The 12,596-nt window shown below is 40.0% G+C and overlaps 1 protein-coding gene across 1 annotated transcript in view; it reads right to left on the reverse strand.

The window, feature by feature from the left end:
* Nucleotides 1-11,498, reverse strand: part of LOC124264023 (galectin-4-like) — a 30,615-nt gene extending 19,117 nt beyond the window's left edge. Inside the window, exons 1-2 of the mRNA XM_046698743.1 lie at nucleotides 11,402-11,498; nucleotides 1,469-1,644 (exon numbers count right to left, since the gene is read on the reverse strand). Coding sequence (XP_046554699.1) covers nucleotides 1,469-1,644; nucleotides 11,402-11,498 — 273 coding nt within the window. The remainder of the gene's footprint in view (nucleotides 1-1,468; nucleotides 1,645-11,401) is intronic.
* Nucleotides 11,499-12,596: the final 1,098 nt, after the last annotated feature.

A 12,596-nucleotide genomic window follows, 5' to 3' on the forward strand; every position in this document is an offset into this window, starting at 1 on the left:
TGGATTGTCTGGTCCACACTCGAGTGCGGCGTTAAACAACAAACCAATCATAACTTATAAGCCGATATTCGTCAGTAAACCGACTGTGGCCAATACACCATCGTCAAGTAAAGAAAACAAGACGTTTGTATTCCAACATTTGTCCATAATGACATAGTTTACTTACCGAATATAAAACTGCCTTTTGTCTATTCAGACTGCACATTATACCAAAATAAAATACCAACAGTTATTTCCAAAAGGAAAATATAAGTTGTTATAGAAATAGAAGCGACAAGACCCTTTCCACATCCATAGGAAATCTCGATTGTACAGTTCTGACTGTATCATGAGCAAGTATTTGTTTCAACAGTATTACAGCTGTACGATGTTTGTGGATGATTCTGGAAGACAAAGATACAAGTTCTCTTCTCCGTACCCCTGAGAGTAAGTTTTCATACAACATGTTTTCATTCGTAGAATATATATGTTCCTTTCATGTTTGGCTAATTTGGAATACGATCGCCAACGGCCGAGATCTGTAATCACGACTATTTCTTTCTGAGGCATTTTCCTACAATCGCCAGCGGTTGAAGGGATGGTGTAAATCCAGCAGGGATCCATGTAGGCAGCAAAAGTACTGTAAGTCCCCATCGTCCCTAGTATGGTGATCTACCTTCAGTTGTTGGCGATCTATAGCCTGTTTTTATATTGTATTGTCCAAATAGTGCTTTTAGTTTTCACTATCCAGTCTAGTTTCTACCTTCAGTTTTTGGCGATCTATAACCTGTTTTTATATTGTATTGTCCAAACAGTGCTATTAGTTTTCACTTTCCAGTCTAGTTTCTACCTTCAGTTATTGGCGATCTATAGCCTGTTTTTATATTGTATTGTCCAAACAGTGCTATTAGTTTTCACTTTCCAGTCTAGTTTTAGTTGTAATTTTGATATTCTACATGTAGTTGTTATACTGTCCTCCACATATTCCATTTCAATGTCAAATATGTTCTCGTCACGATATGGCTGAAATATTGCCGATATGACGTTAAATATTAACTCACTCACTCACTCACTAGTATGTTGATCTTCCTTCAGTTGTTGGCGATGCATAGCCCGCTTTTATACTGCATTGTCCAAAATAACGATGTATTTCATATGCTTCAAATGTATTCTCTCACTGTGATATTCTAGTTTTTTTACTGTCCTTCAAACTAAATTTATTATCATAACATGGCTCTTTTTTTGACAAAATGGCTGAAATAATGGCGATGTGACTATAAATGTTAACTCACTCACTCACATTCCTGTACGTACCGGGGGCGGTGGGGTAGCCTAGTGGTTAAAGCGTTCGCTCGTCACACCGAAGACCCGGGTTCGATTTCCCACATGGGTACATTGTGTAAAGCCCATTACTGGTGTCCCCCGCCGTGATATTGCTGGAATATTGCTGAAAGTGGCGTCAACCTCACTCGCTCACTCCTCTACGTACCTGATCAGTCCAAAGTGTCTGAGCACACTTTCCTATGTCAAGGACTTCAGTGCCAAGAGGGCAGGGTAATGGAGGAGACAGCAGGTAGGTGAACCCACTTCGACAGGCAACGTCCACAGTCTGGTTTACAACTGACAGCGTCAAGGCATTCTCCAAGCGAACCTGGCTGCATTCAGCTGAATATAAATGGACAATATTTGTGAGAAATCACATGCTAAATACAAAACATCAACATCACTGAATAGCCAGCCTGTATTGGACGAAACAGGTAACACTGGGCTTTCAGGTCCGGATAAGATTTCTCGAAATAAAGTTCAGTTTTTACTCAAATTTGAAACTGAGTTTGACACTTTGAAACAGCTGAATTTTTAATTCAACTGCATTTTTAAAATAAAAAAGCTCAAGCAACTTAAGTAATCTATCCACCAAACCAGTTTAATATCGATTTCATTTAATTCTGGAAAATGCATTTTCCTGCGTTTTCTCAAATTTGAGTAAAAGCTCAAACTTAGTCAAAACTCTGACTTAGGGCCTGGTCTTCAGCAACCAGTAAGAGGCGACAGACATGATCGGGTGATCAGGACCGCTCACTTGGACACATATCATCTTATCATATTCGAACTGCATAGATCGATGTTCATGGTGATAATCACTGGATTGTCTGGTCCAGAGGCGATTATTAACAGACCGCTGCCATGCAGCTGGAATAGCCAATAAAAGAATTGTGGTCAACGGGTTAACGTAGCATGGATGTCTCTCGTCCCCATGGAGTGGGTGAGTTTAGTTTTACGCCACACTCAGCAATATTCCAGGTATATTGCGGCTGTCAGTAGTGAGTGAGTGACTTAATGTCACATCGGCAATATTGCAGCCATATCGTGACAAGAACAGTTTATATCAATATTCAAATCAATAAATGTATAACGTAAAAACCTGTCATCGAAGGACAGTAAAGCCACTAGACTATCACAGCTCTTAATTTAAAACTAGTACGCTATCATAAAAATATATCACGAGAGACAACAGTATATATAGATCTATAGATCACCAGCAACTAAAGGTTGATCACCATACTAAGGACAATGGGGACTTACAGTACCTTTGCTACCTACATGGACCCTAGTTGGATTTACATCATCCCTTCAGCAGCCAGCGATTGTAGTCAAATTTAGTCATAATTAAAATCACAAAAATTCGACGCTTAAAATCCTGGTAGGTTTGAAATTTACTTTGAGAGTTTTGGGACTAACGTACCCTCTCAGTAGGACAATAAGTTTACAATACTTTAACCCCCCTTGAGGGTACAGCCACCAACAATATGAGTTATTAATTTAAACTTCCCATCATAAAATATTAATCTATTTACAAACCTGTTAACAAATCTAAATCTATTTAAAAAGCAATAATTAAATGAGGACTTATATCAGTAAAAGGATCCTTCATAGTTCGTGATTTGAAATAGATATCCCTTGTGATGGAATATTCAACACGGTCAAGCAGGACATGCTTGACCGTGATTCTTTCATCACAAGGGATACAAAACGGAGGATCCTCACCTTTCAATAGGTACTCATGAGTATATCTTGTGTGGCCAATACGACATCGTCGTATGATGACCTCTTCAAATCTGGACTGACAACCCAAGTAGGTGTAACCACTGTAGGGTTTTATTTCATGTAATTTATTGATACCTACTTGGGTGTCCCGCTTCTTCTGCATTAGATCACAGATATAAGATCTAATGACAGCTTTATAATCAGAGTATGGAATAAGAAGTGGTGTCACAGATTTGTTGAGTGCTGCCTTGGCAGCAAGATCGGCCATTGTATTCCCAGAAATGCCAGCATGACTGGGTAACCAACAGAGGACGATGTCGTATTGGCCAGTAGCAAGATCATTATATAATTCAATAATTTCTATTAAAAGTGGATGTTTGCAAGAAAGATTTTTAATAGCCTGAAGGCATGAAAGAGAACCGGAAAAGATTATGTATTGTTTGTACTTTGGGTGTTTTTGAATATATTTTAAGGCTGTTAGTATGGCGTTTCCTACTGCTATAAAACTAGGGCCGCTATTTGGTATTCGAGAAGATATTGTTTTGGATCCAATGACAGTGGCACAAGACAGCACCACCGTCCTTGGACCCATCTGTAAATAAGGATTTGTATGTATTATATTTACTTTTTAACTGATTAAATTCTTGTTTATATTGTAAGTCATTAGTTTCTGATTTTTAAACTTTGTCAGTGTTAGACAACGTCTGGTCTCACCAATTGCCAAGGAGGAGGAGAAAGAAGACGGGAAGGAGATATTGTTCAAGGTCAATGCCAGCAGCAGAAATAAATGGTTTAATTCTGAGCACAAGAGGCGGAACAAGGGAAGATTCTTGTTGTATAAATCCTCATAGAGGGGATTGAAGACACAGTTGAAAGCAGGGTTCGATTCGTTAGAATATGTATTTGTAATATATTGTAATGATAATTTCATACGGCGTTGTGCAAGAGATGGTTCATCTGCCTCGACATAGAGACTGTCAACAGGAGATGTTCTAAAGGATCAAAGTCTTATACCTTGGTGGTGGACAGATTCTAATAGTCTGAGGTTGCTGTTACCGTTACAGGCTCCACCATACACAATAGAGCCACAGTCAAGCTTGGAGCGGACCAGTGATCTATATAGTTGAAGGAGGGTAGCTTGATCCCCTCCCCGCTTTGAATTAGAAACGACTTTCAATAAATCGAGTGCTTTCAGGCATTTAGTTTTTAAGGATTTGATATGCGGAAGAAAAGTTAAATGAGTGTCGAAAATTAGACCCAAGAATTTGGCCTCTTTGACAACTTTGATGGGAGTGCCGATTAAAAACAGTTCTGGGTTTTGGTGTGGTTTATATTTACGGCAGAAATGTATGCAATTTGTTTTTGATTTAGAAAATTTAAAGCCGTTTTCAAGACACCATTTATTTATTTTGTTTAAACACAACTGCAGTTGCCGTTCAATAGTATGCATATTCTTACCGCGACAAGAATTATTACAATCATCCACAAAAAGTGATCCATCAATTGAATCATTTAAAACCTTGGATAAACTGTTGATCTTAATACTAAATAATGTTACAGACAAATTACTGCCTTTTGGGACACCCTGATCCTGATTGTAATGGTCAGACAGGGTTGAACCCACTCGGACTTGAAATTGCCTGTCTGTTAAAAACTGTGATATAAAAAGAGGTAAACGACACCTCAAACCGAAGTCATGTAAATCTTTTTAAATGCCATGCTTCCAGGTGGTATCGTATGCTTTCTCGAGGTCAACGAATATCGATACTGCATGCTGTTTATTTACTATAGCATTTTTAACAAAGGATTTTAAACGTACCAAATGATCCATGGTACTTCGATTTTTCCTGAAACCACATTGATTATTTGTATTATTGGTTTCAAGATACCATGTTAATCTATTATTTACCATTCGTTCCATGGTTTTACAGACACAACTCGTTAAAGAGATTGATCTGTAGTTAGACGGATCAGTATGATCCCGGCCAGGTTTTGGAATGGGAACTACAATGGCATTACGCCATGAAGTTGGGAAATTCTCTGAGGTCCATATCATATCAAATATATTTAGCAACGTTTCCAAACATGATTCGGGCAAATGCTTCAAGAGCTGATAGGGGATACCATCAGCCCCTGTTCATGTATCATGAGCTTGCTCAAGGGCAGTATGTAGCTCATGTAGTGAAAATAATTCATTATAATCTTCACCATTGTCTGGGTTAGAATTGATTGTTTTCTTCTCCTGTTGTTTCTGGTGTTTTGAAACTCAGGGACATAATTTAATGATGAAAGTGTTTGGCAAGAATTTCGCCAATTTTATTTGTTATTTCAACTTTATTAGTTAAGAGATTATCACCATCCTTCAGATGGTGTACAGTAGATTAGAACTTTTGCCCTTTATTCTTTGGACCATGTTCCACACCTTTGACATCTGTGTACGTGAATTTATGTTAGAAATATAGTTCCTCCAAGACTGACGCTTATTCTGTTTAAATGAGCGCCAAACATTGGCATTCAAAATTTACAGATAAGCGCTCCAATTTTACAACCGAAGCAAAGGGCATATTTACAGCTCTAAAATACATTAATAATCAATCAAAACAGAAATAAATTGTGATGTTTTTAGATTCTCTCCCTTGTCTTCAAAAGCACTAAGTGAACACTAAGTCACTCAACAAATCTGTGACACCACTTATGATACCTCATAGGTGTTAGAAGCCTGTGTTTGGATTAGATATGGGAGATGTAATACCAGTGAATCAATAAGTTACCCGAGATTCAACTATCGATTTATTTAAAGGTGAGGAGACAATATTTAGAATCCCTTGTCTCCATACCTCTATCTAGTATGGACGCCGTTAAATATAACATGAACAATTACGTATTTACACTCTTCAAACAAAGAAACACATACGCCAAACCTAAGGAAATGTATTAAAGAGATTGAGACAATACGATGTGCCGTTGAGATTGACATCCAGTGAACGAGGGAAAAACAAAGCGCCTTTGAGCTGAGCTGGATATCGGCGCTATACAAATGTGTGTGTGTGTGTGTGTGTGTGTGTGTGTGTGTGTGTGTGTGTGTGTGTGTGTGTGTGTGTGTGTGTGTGTGTGTGTGTGTGTGTGTGTGTGTGTGTGTGTGTGTGTGTGTGTGTGTGTGTGTGTGTGTGTGTGTGTGTGTGTGTGTGTGTGTGTGTGTGTGTGTGTGTGTGTGTGTGTGTGTGTATGTATGTATGTATGTATACATGAGTCTATTACTCTTGAACATAGATGAAGAAAATTTGACACACGGATGAACATATACTTTTCAAAAACATAACATGACAATTTGAATTTTAGGAAAATATTTGACACATACCAGTCCATGCTAAATCCCAGCATGTGGAGGAATGGTTGCCGGCGACAAAACGTTTAGAAAAAGAAACGTTGAACAAAAACGTAACGTCACACTCACGTCTGTATTGAATCGCTAAAACGCTCCCTACATGAAATGCACCCCGAGCTGAAGCCTATGGCTGTAGTCTGTAAAAAGCCACATCAACGGTACCTCACATCCATTGCTTTAATCCACTATTGACGCCAGAAGAATGCCAAGACTGACAGAAGTTCAACGACACATTGCCATCGGCCGTTTACAAGGTGGGGCATCGCAGCATGAGGCGGCAAAGCACTTCGGCGTGTCCAGACAGGCAATCTCAGACCTATGGACCCGATACAAAAATACTGGGAGTGTTACCGCCGCCAAGCATCGCTACATCCGGTTGAGACATCTTCGTTCGCGCACCACGACCGCAACATCCACAACAACCCAAATCCCTGGACTGCGCCGAACCTCCGACCAGGCAGTGCGCAATCGGCTACAGGAAGCCGGACTTTTTGCCAGGAGACCAGTTCGACGTAACGTCTTGACACAACGTCACCGGGCTGAACGTCTACAATGGTACAGACAAGGAGTGAGATGGCCGCGGGCAAGATGAAGGACAAGTTTGTTCCCGGATGAATCTCGGTTTCTTCTCAGACGTGCTGATGGACGTTCACGTGTATACAGACGTCAGAATGAACGTTAAGGCGATAACTGTGTAGAGCAGGTCGATAGATTTGGTGCAGGAAGTGTCATGGTGTGGGCAGGTATCCATCATAATGGCCTGACAGCTCTTTCCAGCATGACAATGCTCGACTTCACGTTGCACGTGTTTGCCAGGACTTCCTACAAAAATCGACGTTCAGGTGTTATCACGACCTTCTCGATCACCCGAATTGTCCCCCATTGAACATCTATGGGATATTCTTGACGATTGCGCCACCTCAGACAATACAGGAACTACACACAGCACGTCAGGAAGAGTAGCAAAACATTCCTTAAGACAGCATTCGGCATCTCCTTTCTTCTACGGGCCGCCGCTGCAGCTTCCAAGCTGTTGTCGATGCTCATGGTGGTCAAACCAGATACTAACATATTACTCTGACCAAGTGGCTTTAACATCCCTCTGTAGTTTTACCAAACACTTTCTCGATAATCTTGTTTTGAAATTTGTAAAGTGATGATAGTACTGCAATTGAACAATGATGTCACGGTTGAATCAGTTATAAGCACCCATTAAATAAACTCCAAAACAGTTTGTTTTTTAAGAGTATATGTATTGTTGTCACTGTCAGTATTAAGCCAGTTCACGGGGCAGTGGGGTATCCTAGTGGTTAAAGCATTGGCTCGTCACGCCGAAGACCTGGGTTCGATTCCCCTCATGGGTACAATGTGTGAAGCCCATTTCTGGTGTACCCCGCCGTGATATTGCTGGAATATTGCTAAAAGCGGCGTAAAACTAAACTCAGTCAGTCAGTAAGCCAGTTCACTCCCTGCATATTTGTGGACACAAGGGGGCGTTCAGGTCAGTACCTGGCGACACCATCCCTTGCAGCTGTCACTGCTCGACAGCGCCTTGGAAAGGATTGCACAAGTCCTCGGATTTTTCCTTGGGGAAACTTTGCCATTCCTGGTTGGCAAGTTCTGCACGTGTCTGAGGACGATGGTGACGTTTACGGACGCGTCGGTCAAGTTCGTCCCACAGATGCTCGAACGGGTTCAGATCAGGAACCGGAGGGAAGGACACTGACGTCTGTATTGACGAGATAGGCACCTGTTACACGAGCTCTGTGTGGTCGAGCGTTGTTCTGTTGACACAACTCCCTCTTGCGGTTACAAATAGGAGATGAGGTCGCAGGATTTGGTAGATGTAGCGATTTGCTGTAAGAGTTGAACCCCCACTAGCTCTGATCTACCTGTGTAGGACATGGCTTCCAACACCATGACGCTCTCTCCACCAAATCTGTCCACCTGTCAAACGGAGTTCGGCGCAAAACGTTCGTGTAGACGTCGATAGACACGTTGTCTCCCATCCCATCGTTGCAGGAGGAGATGCGATTGATCGCTGAACCAAACACATTCCATGTGTTCCCCGGGTTCCATACCTGTATACTGTTGCACCATTGGACACGTCCTTGTCGGTTTAGTCGTGACAGGACAGGACCAACTTTTGGTCGATATGCTCGAATTCCCACTTCTCTCAGACGATTTCTGATGGTTTGGTGAAGCAAATCGGGGACGAAGGTGAAACACCGGATGAATCGGTCCTCAGCAGGAGTGGTCACTCTTAGGTCGAATTGAAGAGGGTATATCGATAGCATATTCGAGATATGGTGCTGTGGTGGACATTAAAGTGTCCTGGGAGTCCCCTGCTTCCAAACGTCCAATGGAGATATTCCGGAAAGTAGCATTCAATCTACGCATTTTTGTTATCTCAGTTTGTCATAAATTGCGTAATGAAATGATGAATTTGATTTGGCATTTCATAGTCAATGGTTCTACTCATGTGTTCGACACACTGCTCGGGCATGACGTGGAAAGCCTTTTCTGCCAACAATTTTTCATATATCGTTTAAATGTTTTTATGACAAACGTTTACAAAGACATTTTGGGATGCGTTTGCGCGCAATATATTATATTTATTTTCGGTACTGAAAGGCCACAGGCCTGTAGTACAGTGCATTTATAAATCAATATTTACACGCACGGATAATATACATGAAGAAGGGAAAATAATCAACTTTAGGTTACATTGTGTTCTGAGATATATTCTGTCCTAAACAACATGGCATAGTAAGCAAACATGGACAAGTTTTGAAGTATAGTATGGGTTTTGTTGTTCAACAATGCTGAGAATTTATAAAGGTTTGGATGGGCACAATAATATTTCTTAATATACAACTTTCTGATGGAATTATAAGCAGGGCAAATTAAAAGAAAATGATATTCATCTTCTATTTGGTTCAGATCACATAGTTTGCAAGTTCTATTTTCTTTTTTGACATTTTTAAATCTTCCACTTTCGATAGATAAATTATGCGAAGAACATCTCAATCTGCTTAACGCTATCCTATACTTTTTTACGTTTAGACATGACAGATAAGCTTCGGAGTCAAAAGTACATTTAAACATCTTATAATACAGACATTTACTGGAAAGTGATATCTTTTCAAACCATTCTTGCAAATAGATATCTTTTAATCTTTGTGTTAGTTCTAAAATAAACTTACCCTCAGAATCAACATACTGATCGTTCCATACAAAACCAAACCCTTTCGAGAATAGAAAATGTCTAACAGCAGAAACCCAATTTGTGTGTCCATTTTTATCGAATAGCATCATCATATTGTAACATTTCTTTGGTAGCCTATAAGAAGGCATCTTCAGTAATTTTAACCAGTATTTTATAACTCTGATATTTGTAAATAAGTGCATCGGGTATTTACCACATTCTCCATACACCACTGTATTCATCGTATTGGATTTAACACTAAGAAATCTGGACCCGTGAAGATCCGGGGTAGAATAGGTCTTCAGCAACTCACGTGCTTGCCATAAAAAGCGACTATCTTGTCGTAAGAGGCGACTAACGGGATCTGGTGGTCAGTTTCGCTGACTTGGTTGACACATGTCATCGGTTCCCAATTGCGCACATCGATGCTCATGCTGTTGATCACTGGATTGTCTGGTCCAGACTCGATTATTTACAGACCGCGGCCATATAGCTGGAATATTGCTGAGTGCGGCGTAAAACTAAACTCACTCACTCACTAAGAAATCTTTTACATGCTTTCAATTGAACTCTTTCAATATCACTGTAATAATTCAAACCCCATATTTCGGCTCCATACAATAAAATTGGCTTCATTTTGGCATCAAATATTTTAAAGTATGAACTTATATTTATATCACCAAGTACATTTAATTGTTTAAAGATACTTATCATGACCTTTTGTGCTTGCAAACAAGTGTAATTAACATGTGTTGTCCAAGATAAACAATTACTAAAGAACATTCCCAAATATTTGTACGAACTGGTGCAGGAGTGGTCACTCTTGGGTCGAATTGAAGAGGGTATATCGATAGCATATTCGAGATATGGTGCTGCGGTGGACGTTAAAGTGTCCTGGGAGTCCCCTGCTTTCAAACGTCCAATGGCAATATTCCGGAAAGTAGCATTCAATCTACGCATTTTTGTTATCTCAGCTTTTCATAAATTGCGTAATGAAATGATGAATTTAACTTTGGCATTTTATAGTCAATGGTTCTACTCATGTGTTCGACACACTGCTTGTGCATTACGTGGAAAGCCTTTTCTGCCAACAATTTTTCATATATCGTTCTAATTTTTTTATGACAAACGTTTACAAACACATTTTGGGATGCGTTTGCGCGCACTACACAACAACCACGACATGATTAACAGGATTCAAATATAGGAGTGAGTGAGTGAGTTAATATTTAACGTCACATCGGCAATATTTCAGCCATATCGTGACGAGGACATTTGATATTGAAAAACAATATATATATATAGATATTATAAAAACCTGCCGACAAAGGACAGTAAAGCAACTAGAGTATCACAGATATATATGTAAAACTAGTAATTGAATCTAAAACATTTTAACTATAGGGGACAACACAATATAAAAATGGGCTATAGATCGCCAACAACTGAAGGTAGATCACCATACTAGGGGCCATGGGGACTTATATTACTTTTGCTACCTGCATGGACCCTAGCTTGATTCAAATATAGGAAATGTCGATTGCTGTCAAAATATATCTGAATGAACAGCTGAAAACGCCGATGCGTGTCTTTTTGGAAGAGTGTATTTGTTTCACACTAGTTTGTTTTACATGCATATCAGTGATAATCTTGTTTGTTTAATGTTCGTTGTCAAAAGTGTTATGAAGTCAGAATGGCTTATTTATTACTGTTTCAATTCTTCCATACTTATTTTAAAATAAATTTACTTTCCAACAGATGCACTTCTGAAAGTTTAAGTTTACCTGCATAGTACTGCCAGCCCGTGTCCTCTGTTCCTCCTGTGTTGACGAACGACTTGTACATGCGGCATCGTTTGGACGTTGGGTTGTACAGCAGCATGTTACAAAGGGAGAGAAGATGACAACGTCCCGCGCACAATAACAGTCTACCTTCGACATGCTCAGAGACAAAAGCTTCGGTAAACAACAGACCGTCCAAACTTACATGACGCCGAAGATGAAGTCCACAAAATGATGAAAAGACAGATATCGGTTGACACAACACAAGAGTCAACACATAGAACTTCTCTTTGTACATAGTCATCATCATGTGATACAAGACCGGAGAAAGCCACAGCAAAGACTGACATCAGAGTCAAATCTGCCTCAGAATATACATGGCCACTGCACTTATCGTCCAGAGGAGTGCGTGATTCATTCACACGTACACTACACGGCTTTTTGAGCATCAACGAGCCATCCACACAGGTGGTGTGTTACTTCCACTAAGATTCCACTGGAGTACAAGTACATGAAATCATATCATTTGAATTCATCGATTCCTTATCACATCAATACCAATACGTTCCCTACCGATATCATGACTCGTCCGTTCTCGCGTCGTCTGTTTTGTTTCCGAATCAATAAATACATTTGCGCATAACAATGCCCCTATCCAAAGGTATCAGGTTATAGTCAACATTCTCCTGTAACGAGTCCATGAATGAAACATGCGCCCTGGTGCAAGGTATAGAGGCATACCTTTAATTTTTCCAGCCTCTAATTTTTTAGAGACAGGGACGAATTCCCAAGCGAATTTGAGAGGCAAAAGAATATCCAACAGCACATTCGTCATTCACATTTATGTGTATCATTCTTATTAATAGGCTCTAAGCAAATAGTCAGGCCAGAATGTATTGAAGCCACAAGATTAGTGACAATGGGTTACTGATCGTGTAATGTCGAGTGGAGTGGCGCTTCCTTTCATATACAGTGGTGGAATCAATAAAATCGACAAAAACATTTTCTATCTCCATTGTATAATGCGGACGTAATCACAACAGCAAGGAACATCTAACATTGAGAAAGAGGCAGTACATTTCGTTATAGAATCTCTAGAAAACAATAGAACAAGTGCCATGAAAGGGCAACGCACGCACACTAACAGATTCAGTAACAGGCCACCTTAGGGAAATGGGTTTGGTTAAATTTGCCACTG

The sequence above is a fragment of the Haliotis rubra genome, unplaced genomic scaffold (genome assembly GCF_003918875.1).
Source record: "Haliotis rubra isolate DU_JTF1 unplaced genomic scaffold, ASM391887v1 Scf902, whole genome shotgun sequence".
NCBI lineage: Eukaryota > Metazoa > Mollusca > Gastropoda > Lepetellida > Haliotidae > Haliotis > Haliotis rubra.